The sequence below is a fragment of the Notamacropus eugenii genome, chromosome 1 (assembly GCF_028372415.1).
Source record: "Notamacropus eugenii isolate mMacEug1 chromosome 1, mMacEug1.pri_v2, whole genome shotgun sequence".
In the NCBI taxonomy this organism is placed as follows: Eukaryota; Metazoa; Chordata; class Mammalia; order Diprotodontia; family Macropodidae; genus Notamacropus; species Notamacropus eugenii.
In genome coordinates, this window is record NC_092872.1 from 631,991,458 (window position 1) to 632,013,325 (window position 21,868).

The 21,868-nt window shown below is 43.6% G+C and overlaps 1 protein-coding gene across 1 annotated transcript; it reads left to right on the forward strand.

Moving 5' to 3' along the window:
- Positions 1–216: 216 nt before the first annotated feature.
- PRNP (prion protein (Kanno blood group)) lies at positions 217–21,377 on the forward strand. The gene is made up of 2 exons (XM_072635293.1): positions 217–553; positions 18,753–21,377. Exon 2 carries the CDS (start codon positions 18,763–18,765, stop codon positions 19,543–19,545), a length of 783 nt encoding a protein of 260 aa, XP_072491394.1. The 5' UTR covers positions 217–553; positions 18,753–18,762; the 3' UTR covers positions 19,546–21,377.
- Positions 21,378–21,868: the final 491 nt, after the last annotated feature.

The window sequence follows — 21,868 nt, forward strand, 5'->3', positions numbered from 1 at the left end:
TCTTTGCTCTGATGTCTCATTCTAGTCCCGTAAACCCGCGGCTGTGACTTCATGCCAACTCCCTAATGCGGGTTGTTTTTATAGCTAATGAATAATCCCTTATAAATAGGCATCCCTCCCTGAACGTGTGGACCAGCCAATAACCGTAAACGCGAAGTAATTCAGGCGGGGTTGGGGTGGAGGGGAGAGGAGGTGGGGATGGAGCTGTCAGCTTTTGCTAATGACAGACCTGTCCTCAAATGAATGCCAAGCCTTTCTCATGTGATTCCTCGCAGGAGCTCCAGCCGGGGGAGAGCGCGATCCATTGGCCGGCTTGCTCAATCAGCAGGCGGGCTCTGCGATTGGCTGGCGAGAGGAGCTGCGGCCAAAGAGATTGGAGGCCAGGGATTCCTCCTCCTCTTCTTTCTCCCCGTGCACTAGTCCTCCCTCCAGACCTTCCTCGGGCTGCCTGACAGTTAGGGGCCGGCCACTGCGCGGTTGCTGGCTATTTGCGCGCTACTGGAGTCCCTAGCCTCCCTCCTGCGGACCCTGCGCGGTTTGGATCCAAACGAAGGCAAGTCTTTCTTTCTCATTTCCAGGAAAGGGGCGATCCGCACCTGGCTTAGAACGTCTGGAAGCCTCGGTTACCCGTGCCTTTGCCGCTGAGTCTCCTAGAGGAGGGTTTGTTTGCGAGGGTGAAAACCAGGGATTCAAGCCAGCGTGGGATGGGACCCAGCTGAGAGTGCAGCCACTCTGAGGGTTCTTTTGCGTCTGAGGGATGGCAGTTGTCCCTTTCTCGCCTTGGGGATACCGGGATACCGGTGCTACAGAATAATTATTTGGGTGTCCTGAGTAGGTAGAAGGTGTGGAGGGGACAAGCCCATAGACCTGTCCAGCTTGGCCCTGATTTTTTTTTTTATGCATCTGGGATTATGATTGCATGAGAAGAGGATGGTTAATATTTGTATTGCGCCATGCAAGTAATTACTGAGAAGCGTGTGCGTGGGATGGAAGAAAATGTTTTGCTTTATTACCTAGTGGGAGAACTTTGGGAATGGAGAAGGTTTGTGCGAATAGCTGGGGGAGGGATGACTTCAGAAGTGGGCACTGCCAGAGATCTTGAGAACAGGTGTGTTTGTGTTGAGGGGGATGATAAGTGTTTCCATCAAGGTGTGAAGGAGACGTGTTTTGGATTGCATCAGTTGGCGTTAGAGTGCCTGCATTGTGACAGTGTGGGGAAGTGGAAAGATGCCGTGGGAGGCTTCACGCATGGACGATGTTTCATCTATGGAAAGGTGTGGGTTGCTCTGATAGAGACTGGTCCAGGGATGATTAGTACGTGAGGGAGGAGATGTCATGGAAGCACCCCAGTTTTAGTCCTAGCCCTGCCCAGCTATCCAATTGACCCAGCCTCTGGCTCCATGGGCCTTGTCCCCTTTTTGAAAGGTTTTGGACCAGATGACCCAAAATCCTTTCTGGCTCTTTCTGTTAGTGTAGCACTTTTATCGGACGACAGAAACCCAGGAGCAATGTGTGTCATGGAGCCTACTCCCTTTTCCCTAAGCAGTGAAGCCTACTTACAGATCTGGTAACCTGTTGGAAGCGGGGCTATTGTGAGGTTCAAACGAGATCAGAAAAGCCCTTGGTAAATGACGATGCTAAATATAACACGACAGCACACTGCACCGTCCTTGGTGGAAGGTTGTGCTGAAAACAGATTGATACAGAGGGCCGGAACTGGGCCCCAGAGATTAATTTATTCCAAAGCCCACATTTGACAGGCAAGAGTTATCTAATTCAGCATTAAAGGAAGGGGCAGAGGGTGAGACTGGATGGGCAAATACCTTGCAGGATGGGGAGGAGGAAGGCTGGATATCCAGGGAGGGCCGGGGAGGAGCGCCAAACCCCCCGGGAATGGGCCGAGGAACTGCGTAGCAGCTGCGGCAGGAAAATATTCAGTCAGCCGCACCTAGAATTCTTTCCTCCAGAGGACCCCGTCCCAGGGACGCCCACATGCCCCCCCCTCCTTCCGCCCCTGCGTCTCCCAACGACCCATTCCCTTGGAATTGAGGGGGAAAGGAATCCGTAGATCTTAGCGGGAGGGGAGGCAGGGAGAGGTTGGGGTGCTTTGACTTCGCAGTCCTCCGAGCAGAAGCGAAGGTGTGTGGACCCGCCAGGTGATGAAGCGGCTGGGGGAGGGTGCTGAAAAGACCGCGCCCGCTTGGTTGCTGCCAGCTTCTAGAAAGAAACATTGTAGCCCGGCGGGGCGTCCTGAGTGCGGGCGGGGGGGAGGGGCCGGGAGGGAGAGAAGCTGCCAGGTCAGGGTGCCAGGCTCTGGGAATGTAAGGATTAATTTAAAAGAAAGGAGGCGGGGCTCAGTAAAGCCGCTATAAGGGGGAAAGGAACATCTAATTGAATGAGACTCCAGAGGGACGTTAAGTCTGGTGTGATGGGGAGGCGTGGGTTCGAATGCAGCCTCGGAACACTTAGGAGCTGTGCTACTTGGGCAAGTCACTTCCTCTCTAAAAAAATGAGCCAAGGAGGAGGTGGACCAGAGACTTCTAAGGTCCCTTTTTAGCATCACTGATTTTGAATCGGAAGAGACTTTAAGGACAATTTTTTAAAAATTAGTTAACTTTCAATATAATTGATTTTCTTTTTAATCATATGTATTCTATGCATTTAAAAACTGTATTCTGAGAAGGGTTCTATGAGCTTTGCTAGATGTGCCAAAAGGGGGCCTTGATCCAAAAAAGGTTAAGAACCCTTGGTTCTAGCCCAGCTGCATTTTACAGCTGAATAAACTGAGGCCCATAGAGGTTTGGTGACTTGCCCAAGGTCACACATATAAGTGGCAGTTAAGATTCATATTAGGGTCCTCTGATTTCAGATCTAGCTCTTCCTATTCCACCATCTTGTCTCTGATAGAAGCTTATGTTTTATTTTGGTAGCTGGATGAAGGAAAGGAGCCCTTTAACCTCGTGGAGGATCTTGAGGTGGCAGGACCAGCATTCACTCCCAGAGACTCTGCCTTAGGATCAGTCCCTTCTCACCTGCTGTGTGGACTGTTGAAACAGCCTCTAAATTAGACTTCTTTACTCCAGTCCCTCACCTGCTGATCCCTTCACTGAGTGATTGTCACAGCTGGGGGGTGACCCTCTTTTTTGAGTGTAGAATCAAATACAAATTCTGATACTCATTACTTAATGCCCTTTGCCATCTGGCTCCAGGTGACGTTTCCAGACATTACCCATAACTATATTTCACATTGGCTTTCCAATACAAAGACTTTACAGTTTTATCCTAGAGGCTATAGGGAACCACTAGAGATTTTTGAGCAGAGGAGTATCCAGGTGAGATGTACTTTAGGGAAGTAATTTTGACAGCTGTGTGGAGGGTGGATATGGGAGGGAAGATAACTGGAATCAGGAAATTGGCAAACGTTTCTGGTGAGAGGTGAGGAAAGCCTGAATTCATCTGGTACCTGATTGAATCTGGGGGGAGGAGAGGAAAGGAGCAAGAATCCCCCAAAGTTTTACACCTAGATCAGTGGACCAGAAAGGACAGATACTAAATATTCCCATTGAAAAATCACTCCACTGAGACTACAGAGAAAGCAGATTTAAGGTTTCTACATCATGCGTGTGTTTGTGTGTGTGTGTGTGTGTGTGTGTGTGTGTGCCTGCCCCATGTAGAAGCTGATGTCACCAGCACAGAAGAGGAAATGGACAAAAGAGTTTCAAGTACAGTTATCCCTTGCACATCTCAGGGGTTAGGGGCATGACACCCTCCACACCCCCACAAAATTTGGAAACCACATAAAATTTTTTGGCTCTCCCATTGTACCAGAGAAGAAATCTGATTTCCTCTCTGGTACAATACAGTGTTTACAGTACCTTATTGTGAAATTTGTGTTAAGCATTTGGTCATAGACTCTGTCATCAGCTGGTCTTCCACTGTTGTCTGCAGCTTTTGCGAAACTCCCCAAAAATGTACTTTCTTATGCCAGCCCTTGGTATACCAAAACCACGGTGGGGAAGGGATAACTGTAATTCCACCCCTAGCACACAGCAAACTTTCACACAAATTCAATTTAACGAACATTAAGAGTCTACTTACTAGCAAGGAGGATATTGGGAGTCAATGGGGAAGAAACAACATGTAGATACAGACAGTCTCTGCTGTCCTGCAACATATATGACTGGTTTTCTTTACTTTCTTAGCACATTTAAAGACATTACTCTGGAAAGGGGTCCCTAGACTTGACCAGACTAAAAGTTTAAAAACTCTTGCTATAAATAAATCTTTGTTTCAGACACTGAGGGGGGTGAGAGCAAGTAAGCCCAGATAAGGACACTAAGATAGGAGAACCTGGCAAACCCCTAAGCTCACAGTTGTACTTGAAGGCTGATTCTCTAGAGACTTCCCCAAGCCCTTGATTCAGTGTCTCAGTGGGTGAGCAGGCCCAGGAGACACTCCCTGTGCAGAGTCAGCTCCCTCTGCTCCCAGCCCTTCCTTAAATAACAAGCTGGGAATGTACAAGAAGAATTAAGAAGTTGCTGCATCAGGAGAGCCCTGCATATTTTTCTGAAGAACAACAAAAGAAAATTCGATTTTTTTGCTAATTGGTGCTTTTTTCTTTTTTAAGAGAACTAATATATGTGTTTATATGTATATAGAGAGACACAGATATTTGTGTGTGTACACATCTATGTATATATAATTGTTCTATTGTTGTCCAACTCTTCATGACCCCATTTGGGGTTTTCTTAGCAAAAATATTAGAGTGGTTTGCCATATCCTTCTCCAGTTCATTTTACAGATAAGAAAACTGAGGCAAACAGAATTAAGTGACTTGCCCAGGTCAACACAGTAAGTGCCTGATTTGAACTCACAAAGAAGAGTCTTCCTGACTCCAGGCCCAGCACTCTGTCTACTGTACCACCTAACTGCCCCAATGGATGTATTGCACATGCCACAAATATTTATGTATGTACTACATGTATGCCTACGTGCCGTATATGTATTATTTATGAATGTAAATACATGCACATCTATCCATGTATAGTTGTTCACTTGTTGCAGTCAGGCCCAGCTCTTTGAAATGCCTCCTTCTATATATAGTGCATACCATAAATATTGTGTGCATAGGGATACACACACACACAGGAGAGAGGAAGAGGAAAGAGAGAAGAGAGAGACAAAGACACGGAGACAGAGAGAGGTGACATTCCTTCATCTTCCAGAAGGTCTCAGATCCCATTGGACTGGGATAGAACATTTTGTTCTTGCAGTTCTCCTACTGTATTTGCTTCAAAGTTTTGTTTGGTTTTGTTTCTTAATTGGAGCGTGAATTTCAGAGGGAGAGGGGTCTAAGTATCGTGATGCCCAAAACCAGAAAGAGAAAGAAGACAATCTGTGACATTTTTTTTAATGAACCAAGTAGAAGGAGATTCGGAAAGAGTCATAAAGTAAAACTTTGACACTAAGTTGTAAATTTTTTAAAAATGCAGTCTGTGCATAAGTGAGAGAGCTTTCTCAATCTTATTTTTACATTCATCTCTGTGTGTGGAAATTTTTGAGTTTGTCAAGTTTTGAACACTGAAAAAATTTAAAGTTTTTTTAAAGTCATTGAGCTGTTATTAGGAAGACTGCAGGGGAGGGGAGAGAAGGGTGGGGAAGCCACAGTAAAACTAAAACCCCCATAGGACCTATTTTTAGCCCTGACTCTGCCATTCACCACCTGGGTGACCTTGGCCAAGTCTCTTTGCCTTATTGGTTTCGGTCTTTTTCTTCATCTCTCAAAGAGAGAGTTGGACTTGATGTGCTCCAGAATCCCTTTCAATTTTCCATCAATTATTCTCTGATCCCTCGACACCCCCATAGTTCCCCTTTATATGTGGTTTTCATCCATAATTAATCCATGATTAATGATCATGGTGAAGAGGTAGAAAAAAAACCTCCAAGGCCTGTAGTCCAACTCCCATTGTGCAAGTGATGAAACAGACCCAGAGGGGTGGAAGTGATGTGGCCTAGATGGAGTGGGTAGAGGTGAGATTCAAATCCAGTTCTCTGTCTTCAAAGTCAATGCTTTTTCTTTGTACCAAAATATCTCCATTGTACCATGTTTTCCATATGTTAATCTGATTTTAAACAGATGGGATTTCTAAAATTAATTTTTTTTCAAGAACTGCCCTTAATTATGTATTTTTCAGTTGGCAACCACTTAAAAATTAACAAAGGCTTATGCCCTAAATAATGACGAAAGTTTGTAGGTCTTAAGAGAAAATGAAGATAAGGTTTTGTGAAATCTGTTCCAATAATAGCTGACAACACTGATGAAGCACATTAAGATTTGCAGAACATTTTACATAACTATCTCATTTTAGCCTCACAATGTTCCTGTAAAGTAGGTACTAGAGGAATCATCCCGATTTTACAGACAAGCAAACTGAGACCCAAAGAAATTCAGTAACTTTCCCTGGGTCACACAGCTAGCAAGGGTAGAAGGCCAGATTTGAACCTGAGCCTTCTTGACTCTAGCTGGGGCATGCTTTCTATCCTTTGCCCCATATTGCCCATTCAGCCCTCAGACTGCTGTCCAAAGACTTGCTACCTGGCAACAGTAGCAGCATTAAATATTCAAAATGCTTTCACATGCAAAGTGAAGAGGTGACCACATTACAGTGCTATTAAATGTCTAGTCAACTCTGCTCCCTGTGAAGTCACCTTGGTGCCATATCTCAGACAAAATGAGTGTCCCACGCAGGACACCACAGTTGTGGAATGCCAAGGGAGAGGCTGTGTAAATGCCCTTTGCCCATGTGAGCAAAGTATTTTAAAATATGAAGTACTGTGAGGATAATGTGGGTTACCTGGGAGGGTGACTAAGTTTAGTTGCCAGGTTGTTGAGCTAACTTACTCTGCTTCTGCCTTTCCGGTCTCCTTACACCTTAACCCCCTTCTCCACTTACCCTACAATCAAGCGGTGCTGGCCTACTTGTAATTCTTCCAACATGACACTCCTGTCTCTACACCAGCTGTCCCCACTCCTAGGATGTTCTACCCCCTCAACTCAGCCTCTCTGTTTCTTTGGATTCCACTCATTCAGTTAAGATACTACCTTCCGCAGGACCCCATAACTGGCCTCCCTAGCTGCTGGTCGTTGTTGTTGTTGGATAGTTTCAGTCTGGTCCAACTCTTCATGACCCCATTTGGGGTTTTCTTTTCAAACATACTGGAGTGGTTTGCCATTTCCTTGTCCAGCTCATTTTACAAATGAGGAAACAGAGTCCAGCAGTGACTTGCCCAGGGTCACACAGTTAGTAAATATCTGAGGCCAGATTTGAACTCAGGAAGATGAGTCTTCCTGACTCTGGGCCCTCAAAGGACATCACACAGGCCACCCCAGTTGTAGAATGCTGAAGGAGACCCTATTTAAATGTCCTTTCCCCATTTATTTGTAAGGCACTTAGCACAAGGCCTAGCACATATTATGTACTTAATAAATGTGCCACTAGCTACCCCAGTGATGATGGTAGCTAGCGGTTAAATAGGCTTTAAGGTTTTCGAAGTACTTTCTCTGACTCATTAGAAAGTAAGCTTTCTTGAGGGAAGGGATTATTTTGACCTTTCTTTTTATCCCCCAGTCCATAATAAGCATTTAATAAATGCTTATTGATTGTTGACTGACTAGGATTTTTGATTTCATCAACCTTTGTGATGGGCATCCATACTTTCTCATCCTGTCAGATTCTTATTCATGGATGTCCTCCCTTAAATCCTATGAAGGGTCCATGTCCAACATGCTTGGGGCCTTTGGTTCTCCTCACATACTGAGAATGCTGAAAGAGAACAGAGTTAGGCTATGTTCTTTTACTTCATACCATCTGCCCTCAGCAGACTGTTAGCAGCTTGAGGGAAGGAGCTGCTCTTTACTTCTTTTATCCCCAGGGCCTAGTATAGTACCTTGCACAAAAAAAGGGCTTGATTAAATACTTTGTTGTACAGGAGTGGATAGTCACCAAATGATGGAACTAGCCTTGACTTCATTAGACCACAAATGCCTTCTCTTTCTGGGGTTTTAAAATCTTGGTACAATGGAAAGAACACTGGATCTGGAGACAGGGCAGCTGGGCTCAAATCGTGGCTCTGCCACTCACTGTCTGTGTGGCCCTGGGAAAGTCAGTCAGTCTCTCCAGGCCTCATTATCTTCATCTGTAAAATGAGAGGGGTGAGCTAGTTGATCTCTGGATTCCTTTCCAGCAAAACCAAGTAAGCAAAGAGCAGATGAAAAGTGCTATGGGTTGATTTCTTCGGTCCAATTACTCACTCTTGGTCAGCACATCATAGGGGTTACAATGCTGGGTCTGGAGCTGGGAAGACTTGGGTTCACATCCTGCTTCTGATACTGAGTGACCATATCACCTCAATTGGGAGAGAGAGGAGGTAACAAGCATTTATTAAGCACCTGCTGTGTGCTAGGCATTGTGCTTAGGGCTTTACATATAGATCACAACAACCCCAAGAGATAGGTGGTATTATTACCCTCATTTTATAGAAGTAGAAACTGAGGCTAAGGAGAGATTAAATTAGTCATATAGCTAACAAGTGTTTGAGGCAGGATCCAAACTCAGCTCTTCTAACTCCAAGTACAGTATTCTACCTACTATGCCACATAGTAGCCTTTAGTTGCTCAAGGACAGATTTCATTTCCCCCATGTTATTCTGGTTAATTGAGCTTTACAAACAAAATAGAATTGAACTAGTTCTCAGGTTCCAAAAAAAAAAAAAAAAGAAAAAGAAAAATCATATTAGATTTAGAGTCAGGAGACCCAAGTTTGAATTATTTTCTGTTCCTTACAACCTGTGTGACCTTGACCAATTCTCTTAACCTTCTCTGGGCCTCAGTTTCCTCCTCTGTAAAACAAAGGGATTCTATGAAACGATCTCTAAGATCCACTCTGGCTCTAATTGAATATGACCCAGTGATTTTAGTAAATTGGACAGAGGGAAGGAGAATGTCTTTTACAGCCCACTAGAGATAGGAAGACAGCATGGCCCGAGGCATAACTAGATAGCTCAACATACAAATGTGCCTTGGCCTCAACAGCTTCCAGGACCCATTCGGTTTGCCATGCCCAGCTAACCAGGGACATCTCTGTAAAACATGATAGAATTCTGGCTACCTGGGCCTGGTCCAAGAGCCTTGGGTCTGGAGATGAAGGGAAAGAGGATAAAGAAGCATTAGACATCTTTGAGTTAGTTAAGAGGCTAACCAGAACTGTCATTAGATAAGAGACCCAAGTCCCCAAACTAGGAGAAAGCCCTTCTCTCTATAACTCAGTCATCCCTGAATGGGACAATGGGGCAATGGGGGCATGTTGCTCTAGGTCTCTTCTCCCAGCCTGCCTCCAGGCTTCCCAATGGGTCTCGAAGAGGCAGGCTGGGATTTCAGATGGGTAGAAGGGGGTTGTCTTTGAGAGTTTTCCATTTCCATTATCATTTCCCTTGTTCTGAACTTGGAGCAACAGATAGGCAAAAGCAATTTTGATCCAGTGTAAGGAAAGCCTTTTTGACAACTAGAGCTATTTAAGAAGGAAAGGAGCTACTTTAGGAAGTAATGAATTTCTTCCCCATTGGTTGAAGTCTTCAGGTGTAGGTTGGAGGACCACTTTTCAGCAGTCTGGTAGAACAGATTTCTGCTTAGTTGTGGGTTGGACCAGATAAGGGTTCTTAACCTTTTTTTTGTCATCAACCCCCTGGGTAGTCTGGTGATGCCTATGGACCATTTCTCAGAATACTGTTTTTAAATGCATAAAATAAAATACACAGGATAACTAAGGAAACCAATTATGTTGAAATACAGTTACCACGATGTTTTTGAAAAATAAATTTGTCACAAGTATTGTTAATACAATTGTGGTTGTTACCTATATTCATAATAGAAGAAAATGCTATATTTCACTTAATGAAGCTAAAGATGTAATATTCCCCCCATCTAAGTTCATGGATTCCTTGAAATCTATCCATGGACCCTTTTGGGTGAGGAGTCTGTAGACCTTGGATTAAGAATCCCTGGACTGCAGGGCTCATTCAACTCCAATATTCTGTGACCTTTCCTTCTGCTGATGTGTTGTATCTCTTTATGACATGCTCCTCACTTCATGCCTGTCCCCCAGGCTGTCAGCACCTCCTCCTCCCACCCCAGAGTTAGGGACTAGCTCTGTTGTAGACCTCTACACTTGGGTCTCCTCATCTCCAACAAGTTGTAGCTGACAATAGTGTGACCTCTCCTTCCTTCCTCTATCCCTCACCTCTCTAAACTTCCCATCACCCCGATAGACAGGCCACAGGCTCACAGATCATATGCCCCATGAATGTAGAACTGGAAGGCTTCTCATATGCCTTCTGGGGTGGTAACATCCTTATTTTAAAGAAGAGGAAACACGCTTGGGGACATTGAGTGACTTGCCCAACAGTCATACAGCATCACATGTCAGCTAAGGCCTCTGACTCCAGTATTTTTCTTTTCCATTGTACCATGCTAAGTAAAGCTTTGTTCTTAAACTAAGTTACACAGAGGAATAAATGACTAATATCCCTCGTTTTAAAAATGAGCTGTTGTTGCTCACTCCTTTCAGTCATGTCTGGCTCTTCTTGACATCATTTGGGTTTTCTTGGCAAAGATACTGGAGTGGTTTGCCATTTCCTTCTTCAGCTCATTTTACAGATGAGGAAACAGAGACAAGCATGGTTAAGTGACTTGCCCAGGATGACACAGGTAGTAAGTGTCTGAGGCTGGATTTGAACTTAGGAAGATGAGTCTTCCTGACTCTAGGCCTGCCACTCTATCCATTGTACCACCTAACTGCTCTTTAAAATAGATACTTCTTTTTTAAAAGATTGTATCTACATGTATTATTTTTATATTGTCTAAATTTCTCCCAGTTATTCCTCTCCTTCCCCAATCATCCCATATAGTAAAGAATATTTTTGAAGAAACAAAGGAAGAAAGGGGTGAGGGGCAGGGAAATCAGCAAAACCTGTTAATACACTGAAAAAAATCTGAAGAGATATACAATCTTCCCCACCTGTACAAGGAATGGAGTGGAAGTGTCTTCTCAAATCTCTACTTTGGAGCCACATTTGATTTTAATTTTTGACATTTTTTGTCTTTGCAGCATTCACTCTTAATTGTTCTGAGGCTGTTCTTCCCATTTTCATTGATCTAATTGTGTGCATTGTTTTCTTTGCTCTGTTTATTGCACTCTGCATTTATCCACGTAGATCGGTCTGCAGTTCTCTGTACTCACCACTCATCACTTCTGACAGCACAGTAATATTCCATTTTTCATTTATCACAATTTGTTTGACCAGCCCCAGTCAATGGGTATCTGCTTTGTTTCCAGGTAAAAGAGTGATCTTTTTAAGTGAATCGCTAGCAGGCAGAATTTTGGTTACTGTGAATACTGAGGCAGCAATCTTGGAAAAGAGAGGCGGAAAGAAGGTTGAAAACAGAAGGGAACAACAGAGAGTACAATTTTATGAGTTAAATAATGGAGGTTTTGTTTGGGGTTTTTGGTTGTTGTTTTAATCTCTCTGAAAAGCTCCACTGGGATTTTTTTTTAATGGTCCCAGAAGAGTATTAGTGACTAAGTCATTAACATGTATAGTCAGACAGTCACCAAGCATTTACTACGTTCTTACTACGTGTCAGGCACTGTACTCATGGCTAAATCATTGTCTCTGCTATCCAAGAGCTTATATTTTAATGGGAGAGATGACATGTAAATAGCCAGGGACATGTGGGATACATACAAAATGGATGAAAGGACATTCTCAGAGAAAGGCAACAGTCTCTTACTGTAGTCAGACATTTACTTGATATTTGTTAAATTAATAAATGGATCCTTATGTCCTCTTTTCATGTCTCCTCATGACTTAGAAGGAGCTCTGGTTTCTTAAAGGCCAGGCCAGCAGAGCATCATCACCTCTGCTGGGTCTAACTAAGCAGGAGAGACATTGAGAGCCTGCCAGGCAGTGGACTAGATGGATGTCCTCTGTCCAAGGATCAGTCTAACTAAACTTAGAGTTTGGCCAAGTTCACCCCAGGGGGCTGATTTTTTTCATCCCACCCTTCTTCTCCTCATAAGTTAGAACTCTGGTAGGTCTTCCACTCTCACCTGTAGAGGGGTTTTAATCTGCTTCAATGGGTCTGATCACTGATCCCTAAAGTAGTAAAGAAATGAATGACTATATTGACCTCTATGCCCCTGACAACCTCCTTTTTTGTTCAGATCCATATGACTATAGAGATTAAAGTGGTTTATCTTAAGCCTTTAACCCATCTGCTGGCAAGAGATAAAGGATCTACATGTAATATTTTTGTGAGAGGGAGTAAAGGCAATGTAAATATTGGAAGTGGCCATTACTTAAAAAGTAATTTTGTCATATTTATAAATTTTATTTATTTAGGGTAGGGAACTGTCAGTGGACCCACCAATGTCCCAGTGTTTTTTTCTCTCTCTCCTCTCCTTTCCTCTCCTCTCTCCCTTCTCTCTCTTCTTTCTCCTCTCTCTCTCTGTCTCTCTCTCCCTCTTTTCCTCTTTCTCCTCTCTCTCTCTTGTCTGTTTCTCTTCGTGTTTTTTCCACTATACTGGGCTTAAAGTAATATACTTTTAAAAACAAACATTTTTTTAAAGATATACTCATAGCACTTCAATCTACAGTCATTCATTAAATCCCTACTTATGTGCCAGGCAGGACAGAAAGACAAGCATGAGATATCCCTTCCCTCAAAGAGCTTATTTTGTCTTGAAGACAACATATGCATATGTAGCTATGTATGAAATATATATATAAAATAAATGAAAAGAGCTTTTAGTAAAGAGGGGAGGGGACAGTTAGGAAGGAAAGAAGAAAACAAGCATTTGTTAAACGCCAGTCATTATGCTAAGCACTTTACAAATATTATCATGCTTGATTCTCACAACAGCCCATTGAGGTAGGTGCTCTTACAGTTGAGGAAGCTGAGGCAGACAAAGGTTAAATGACTTGGTCAAGGACACATAGTGCTGGAGGCTGGATTTGAGCGAGATCTCATTCTAGCCACTCAAAGCACTTCAGAAGAGGGCAACAATATGATGGAGGACCTGGGAGCCATGCCTGTTGAGGATCAGGAGGAACAGCTGGTCATGTTCAGCCTGGAGAAGACTTAGTGAGAACATGCTAGTCATCTCCTAATATGTGCAGGGCTGCCACATGAAAGGATATAAAGGATTCTGCTGGACCCTAGAGGGAGGAATTGGAAACCTTGTGAGGCTTGGAGAAGGATGGCCCCTTCCCTACCATCAGAGCCATTGGACAGCGTATGAGCTCCCTCAGGAGGTAGCAGGCAGCCCCTTGTTTCAGGCGTCAGGCCTACAGGTAAAGACTGGACAGGGTGGCCAGGAGGTGCTGGTTGACTGAGTGACCCAAAGGCCCCTTCCAATACTGAGATTCCCTGAGAGTCTTCCCAGGGTGTCATGTCCAGAGGTTTCCCTGACTCCAGGCTAACATCTCTATAGGAAAGGGAAAATGGTTCTATAGCTGTGGTCACTGGGCCGTATCCCCAAGTAAGTGGGCACCTAGATCTGGGGCTCCCCACCCACTGGCAGGATTCTCAGCTCACTAGTAGACTTGGCAAGGGTAAAAGGGTATCCAGATATTGGGCATTCTTGTGTGTGGGCAAGGAGGCCTATCTTTAAGCACTCCTACAGGCTTCTTCAGTGATTCAGGAGCCAGCTTTATGGGTTGGTGTGACCAGAGGCCCAGGACCTACAGGTCCTCATATGGGGCAGAGCATAAGCAAGGCTGTGTGAGAGCCAGCTGTTAAATTTTCAATGTAAGCATTCACACCTGGGGAATCAGCTACAAATCAAGGCTTGAATTAGTATTTTGTTGATTGTCTAGACCTAAGAAAGTGATGGACAAAGCAGTAATATATATTGTACTTAAAAATGGGTCATGAGTACAATTTTTCCCCTGGAGAAAACATTTAAACATTTCCCAACATGCCCTGCCTACAACTGTCCTATGACTATAGCTCCTCACCTCTCTTCACCTCTGCTTTTGAGAATCCCTCCTTTCTTTTAAGGTTCATTTCAAATGCCGCTTTCTATGTGAAGCCATTTGTGATCTTTCACTTGATAGTTTCCTTTCTTTACTCAATTATTTTGTCTTTATTTATCTGTGTATATATTGTATTTCCTCAGTGGGGTTCAGTTCAGCAAGCATTTCTTAATTACCTGCCATGGAAGTAATTATTAGAGAAATTATTATTTTACTGTCATACTAATAACCAATTATCAGATGGGGATCTAGGTTTTTCTCCTCAGTTTCCTCACTGAGGCCCAGCTCTTGTCTCCAAAGGACATGACTAATTGAGGAGATTACCCTTACCCTCTTCAGTCTTGGGCAGGACCACACCCAACTAGGACATCCCACTTCTGTTTAAAGCACAGACAGAATCCAGTCTGGGAGAGTTGTTATCCTGGGGAAAGGAGCCCCCGTCCTTGTACCCCTCCATTAGAGTTTAGGGTGACCCAGCTCATGAAGCAGCAAACCAACCAGAGTGACCTGGATGGTGATGGATTCCCCAGTTCAGATGGCTAGAGGCAGCGGAGTCTCAGGATCAAGTCATGTTCTCAGCAGGAGGAGCTGTAGACTAGTAGCCCACCTGTCCACCAACCAAGTTGAAGATTCGTTAGTCAGGGGAGTTTCTTGTCAGAAGGTATACACTCAGTTTAAGGTGTTTCAGAGCCTCCCTTGAGTCTTGGTTAGAGAGAAAGCACTGATAATTTATTGATTGTTAGCTAACCTAATTAATATGTTGATTATTAATTACCCAGAAACTCTATCTCTTGGAATTTTACATTTGTAACATACCAGGCACTGTGCTAGACATTGAGGACAAACAGAAAGGCAGTCCCTGCCTTCAAGCATCTTACATTCTCCTGGAAGTAAGGGAGTGGGGAGAGGACACAGAGCAGTCCATGTAAGGTACATACAAAGTATTGGGAGGGGCAGATATGGAACAGGAGGGAGGGAGGGCTTCATGTAGGAGGTGGCACTTGGGCTGAACCCAGAAGGAAGCTAGGGATCCCCTGGGCACAGGTGAGGAGAGAGACAACTCTGAACATGGAAGCCAGTTTGCACAAAGGGAAAAGAGGGCATTTCACTTAGAGGGAAAAGCAGGCCAGTTTGACTGGACTGTTGAGGAGGCAGAAGGAGTCATGGGAAGTCAGCCTAACAGGAAGGTTGGAGTCAGGGTTTTCATGTCAAACAGAGGAGCAGTAGGAAGCTGTACGGAGGCTGAATTAGGGAGGGCAGAGACTGGAGGGCAGAGTCTTCTTAGGAGGATTGTCCTGGCAAGAGGTATCGAGGGCCATGGACCAGAGATGTTGCTGAGGTAGAATCAGCAAAAGGGGGCAACTGATGGGATTATGGGGAGAATGGAGAAGTGAGGATGGCTTTGTGGCTGTGAAACTGGGGGACTGGAGGGATGTTGGTTCCCAGGATAGAAATAGGGAATGTAAGGAGAATGTAAGCCCCTTGGGGGCCAACTTCCATTTGGGGCTTTGTATTTTTCAGTCACTGCTTTGCTTTTTGTTCATTTTATTGAGCTGAATTTTCTCCTGTCCTGCAGTAGGACTTTCCCATCTCCCTCTTCCTGGGCAGCCTGGTAAGAACTGTGGGAACAAGAGCCCAGTTTCCCATAGCCCTGTGGCAACCTAGGGCTAGAAAGTGGAGAAGGTGGGGATTCCATTATTGCCCCACTCCCGTTCCCTCTCCAGCCAAAGGTTGGGGCAGTTAAGACTTCATCCTTTACCCTCAAAAGAAGGGTCGTTTCTTTTTATCCATGAGGGGCAATGTGGCGGAAGGACGGCAGCCTTGGAGTCAGGAAGCCCTGGAGGGTGAGCGAATGGGCGGATCAGTAGATCTGCTGTCTGCATCCTCCACCAGCACCCTCTGGGGCTTAGCTGTTCTACAGCAGCAGAAAGATTTTTCTACCCTGAGGAGTATACCATACTGATGAAAGGGCAGCTCTGAATCTGTAGACACGCACATGCACATAAAAACACATAATAGGTCCTAAATAATAACAGGAACCATGTGTATATATTATATAGTATGTACATGCATGTATATAGATATATGCACATGCAATATAGTTATATATTGTGTGCACGTGTGTTTGTATATATAATGTGTAATATATACATATGTTACATATAAATTATATCTATGTAACCCATGCTGTTTAGCACTGTTATTTCATATAGCGTATATACTTGTATGGTTTATAAGCCTGCGTACTATATAATACAGAATACACACTATAATGGCTAGGTGGCCCCATGTATAGAGTATGGGACCTGGAGTCAGGAAGGCATATCTTCCTGAGTTCAAATCTGGACTCAGATACTTAATAGCTGTATGACCTTGGGCAAGTCACTTAACCCTGTTTCCCTCAATTCTTCATCTGTAAAGTGAGCTAGGGGTCACAAAGAGTTGAACATGACTGAAAAACAGCTAAACAGATATATACTGCATATAGTATATAAGCGTATATACATATATATGAACATATTAGATATTTCTATTTGTGTATATATCACACACGTGCATGCGAGCATGTGTATATATGCATATATAGGTGTGATCCATGTAGTTTGGTGATAGATATGTATGTGTGTATATATAAAACACATATTATATACCATATATCCTTGTGTAACATATATATAATATATTTTGTAAGTATATGTTATATACACATATAGCTATATTAGAGATATATTTATATATGTATATATACAAATATATATTGTCATTACTCAGATATTTTCAGTCATGTCTGACTCTTTGTGACCCCATTTGGAGTTTCCTTGGCAGAGATACTGGAGAGGTTTGCCATTTTCTTCTCCTGCTCATTTTACAGATAGGGAAACTGAGGCACACAGGGTAAAGTGACTTGCCCAGGGTCACACAGCTAGGAAATATCTGAGGTCGGATTTGAACTCAGAAAGATGACTCTTCCTGATGCCAGACCTGATGTTCTACCCACTGTGCCGCTTAGCTGCCTATGTGTATTATGCAAGTATGTACGGGCGGGGGTAGGGGTGTATACGTGCACTAATAGTATGCATACATGCATGCATATATGTAAACACACAATATGTCCTAAGTAACAGGAAGCAGATGTATGTCTATGTAATCTATGCCACTTGGTGCTCTTAAGGGCTCTGAGGCCACGGTCTGCACATACACTTAATTGGGAACCAGCTGTGTGACACCTGGAATGTGCCCAGAATTATGTTGTGCCCTTTGGGGATTATAAACTAAGTGTAAGCCTTAAGGAGCTGCGAGTCTAGCTGGGAAACAAAGTTTTTCTCCACATAACATCCTTCCATGTGGTCCACACCATTTCCCTGGCTAGCATGGAAGTGCTTGGAGAGCAAGCTGCATTTTGTTCTTGTTGTGCAGTGCCCAGAACTGGACATGGCATCCATGAGGCAGACGATGAAATTAGAGCTCACTCACTTTCTTGTTATTAAATATTGTAATAATGATAATAAATTCAGAAAAGGGAGAGCTCAGGCAGTCAGCAGCCATTCATGAAGTATATTCTGTGTGCAGGGCTTGGTATAAGGTGCTAGGACTCGGAGACAGGTGAGGGAGAGGAGGGCACCAGTAGCCTAGGAATCTGGGGGCATCAAGAATGGCCTACTATAGCTGGTGCTGCTCCTTGTAGGAAGTGTGGGATTCCATGAGGCAGAAATGGGGACAGCTTGTGTGAAGATGGGCAGACAGCAGTGGAGAGAATGGATGAAAAGGCATTGATTAAGTCTGATGATACATGTCAAGTACAAAATTAGACCCTTTCTGCCCTCGGGAAGCATGGACTTTAACAGGAGAAAACATGTAGAGGAAAGGGTTGTGTAGGGTGGGGCATGTGGGCTGTTACTAGGATGGCAAATGAGGAATTGGGGGACTCAGTGGCACCCCCTTTCTAGGAACCATCGTAGAGAGAAGCTGATGATTGTTCCCAACCTGGAAGTGGAAAGAGAGGAGCTCCTGGTGTCTGTTGCAGTGGGACAGGTGATGCAATCACTGATCAGGAGAGTAGGATATCAGGGCACAGGTGCCAGAGATGAAAAGGTTAAAACCACTAGGGCGTAGTCTCTGGCACGCACAAATGGACCAGGTAGCAAAATGGTTGGTCAAGAGGATGACTAAGGAAGAAGGAGTGCTTGCTGTCTGAGGGATGGCTGGAATTCTGCTTGGATTAGACCTTAAAGCTTCAGCTGGCTGGCATCCAAAGAAGGTTAAGTATGGAAGAAAGTTTACACCTCATATTGCATTCAAGGTTGCCAATTTTTGCTGTGTTTTTTTTAATGGAAAACATCAGTTTTATTACTTATAAATGTCTGGTTATAGAAGTTAGCAAATTGCTATGTTGATATATTTAAGAAATTCAAAGAACTGAGAAATCAAAGGCTGAACATTTTAAAATATGACAGCATAAGTTAGAACTTTGAAAAACTTTCAAATTTAGTGGGGTGTTTTTTTAATAGAAACATCATACTCCTTTCTGATATCATATTATGGCCATTTTAAAAAATTTTACATGATGTATATGTGTCTTAATTGTGTTTCTTTCTTCCTCCTCCTTTTCCTTTAGTGGTTTCTAAATAAAATTAGAATTTTTGTCTTTTTTTTTTTTCCAGATCAACTACCATGGCAAAAATCCAGTTGGGATACTGGATCTTGGCTCTCTTCATTGTGACCTGGAGTGAACTAGGCCTCTGTAAGAAGCCAAAGACAAGACCCGGAGGGGGATGGAACAGCGGAGGAAGCAACCGCTACCCAGGCCAGCCTGGTAGCCCTGGAGGCAACCGATACCCTGGCTGGGGGCACCCTCAGGGAGGTGGCACCAATTGGGGTCAGCCCCATCCTGGAGGTTCCAGTTGGGGTCAGCCCCATGCCGGGGGTTCCAACTGGGGTCAGCCTCATGGTGGATCTAACTGGGGTCAGGGCGGTGGCAGCTACGGCAAATGGAAACCAGATAAACCCAAAACCAACCTAAAACATGTAGCTGGGGCTGCTGCTGCTGGGGCAGTTGTGGGAGGGCTTGGTGGCTACATGCTGGGGAGTGCCATGAGCAGGCCTGTCATGCACTTTGGCAATGAATATGAAGACCGCTACTATCGTGAAAACCAGTACCGCTACCCCAACCAAGTTATGTACCGGCCCATTGACCAGTACGGCAGCCAGAACAGTTTTGTTCATGATTGCGTCAATATCACCGTGAAGCAACACACCACCACCACCACCACCAAAGGGGAGAACTTCACAGAAACTGACATCAAGATCATGGAGCGTGTGGTCGAGCAGATGTGCATCACACAGTACCAGAATGAGTACCAGGCTGCTCAGCGCTACTACAACATGGCTTTCTTCTCTGCCCCACCAGTGACCCTCCTCTTACTCAGTTTCCTTATTTTCCTGATCGTGAGCTAAGAAGCCTTCCAATGTTTACTCTCTTAATGTTTATTCTCTTAATCTTTGCAGAGAAGGAAATCGTTCAGTCTGCAAGGGCAGCCCAAATAGACTCAGTTCTTTTCATTTCTACGTTGGTCCATCACCCATAGGTTAAGGCCCTTATCACTCATGAGCCCTGGGGAATGTACAGTAGATTCCAGATACCCAGCCACCACTCTCCCTCCAAACCATCTTGATCATGCATCTGTCAGATCAATGCCACCTTTGGCAGTATCCCTACCGAGGGAGATCACTGGGTAACTTCTGATCCATCTAGAGACTTCAGTAGTGTAGCAAGTTGAGGCCAAACCAGAAATAATTTCAAAACTTATTTTCCAAATAGGCTCAACTATGGGTCCTTTCGCTTGCTGAAATACCACCTAAATGTTCTCCCTGCTTGTAGTTCATTAAATAGTAGATGAGGAAGTAGCAAACTCACACTAGTTACAACTCCCCATTTCTTCTTTGTCATATCAACTATGATATCATAGCCAGTTAGATGTTTTTAGGGAACTCATTCATACATTTCAATATACCCTGATGCATTTTCCTCTTCCAACAGTAATTTTTATCATTTGGGAAAAGGCTGGAGACTGTATAGGCAAACTATAGAAATTACTCAGTGTGTAAGTCCAGGCTTTAGCTGCCAGATCAGGCACAGCTATTGCTACACAGTACTGTGACTATTGTCTTGAATTTTATAACGGGACTCACTCAGCCGAGGCTGCACCAAAAATGTATCTGGCCCAGCCACTGGCTCTATTCGTCAACCATGGAATGAGCATGGAGACCGTTCTTTTGGGTAAACCACAATTTGGAAAGTAGTGTTACTTTCAGTGTGCTTTTGTGGTCATTTCAGACCATTTTGGTATATACATATTGTTCAAATCCAGTATAAACCATATCTACCAGTGCATCCCATCCAAGAACATGACAAAGCAAAGCAGATACTCCCAGATAACTAAGGAAGCCCTCTCCAGTGCTAGCAAACACCAAAGGCCCACAGCACCATGGATGGGTCTATTTGCCTGCAAGCCCACAGAGGTACCAGCATTGATAGGCTTAAGGCAGGGGCTGATTAGCCCAGAGCAACCAGCAACTGGCTGAAGTGTCATTTGTCTTTTAGGATTTAAGGAGATAGTTTGGTGAATTTATAAACAAAGGAAGCACTTGTAGCTTTTTATTTTTCTGTCTCAAGATAAAGTAGCAACTATACTGGATAAGCACTTAAAATCAAATTAAAAGAAGAATCCTTCCAATGGAAAAATTGGAAGAAATTAGCCTTTTTTTAAAAAATTTAATCCAATCCCCAAAAACAGTGTCTCAGAAAAGGGTAGGAGAGGGGAGGGAGAAGACAGGGAGATGATCTGTCTAAATGATTTTTGTTTGAGTTGTGAAAAAGTTGTTCTCATAGAATAAATTATTAGGTTTTCATTGTCGCTTCTGCATTGTGACTGGCTTGCAATGTAAAGGTAGTCTTTGTAATCAGTAAATATTGGGTATGATAAACTAGGAATTCTACTCAGAACAGTTGTTACCCAGAGTAGTATCCAGTGTAGTATATTTCTTTCCAAGATTCCAAAGCCTACTCCATGGAAAAAGTATCCTGAAGCGTTCAGCACCAGATGCTGAATGGACTCCTTTGTGAGTCCACAATGCACAGGGGAAAGTGGTCTTTGAAATTTGCATGCACTTAGTAATGTAAGGACATTTTATAGATTTGTAACTTCGCACGTACTTGTTTTGATGTATTAAAAATTTATAAATGTTTAATATCTGACTAAAAATTAAACAGGCAGAAGATGAAGTAAGTACCTTTTGTAAAGTCTCTTCTCTTACCGAATATTAGGCACTGATTTGCATGGCTAATGGCTCCTTTTTGGAATCCCATTTCTAGTTTCTGGAGTCCTTTTTTAATACTTAAGTTTTCCCTCCCATGGGAAACTTTTTGGGAAAATTTCTTTGTCTTTGTGATAGTACAGATACAGTTATCCCTTCCACATCACGACTTTCCCCATTGTGCTTTTGATATATCATGGGTTTGCATAAGAAATTAAATGATAATTTTGGGGGAGTTTTGCAGAAGCGACAGAGGATGTGTGAAAGCCAGCAGATGACTCAGAGCCTATGACCAAATACTTAACCCAAATTTTACAATAAGGTACTACAAACACCCCATAAAAGAAAAAAAATCAGACTTCTCTGGTATGAAAGGAGGGTCAAAAACTTGTACATGGTTTTTCCAGATTGGGGTTGGGGGGAGAAGTGCTTTGCTCCTAACCGCCCCCTCCCATGTGGAGGG

What these genes read in the sequence shown, in the direction of transcription:
- PRNP (XM_072635293.1), top strand. Translation starts at nt 18,763, where the DNA reads ATGGCAAAAATCCAGTTGGGATACTGGATCTTGGCTCTCTTCATTGTG.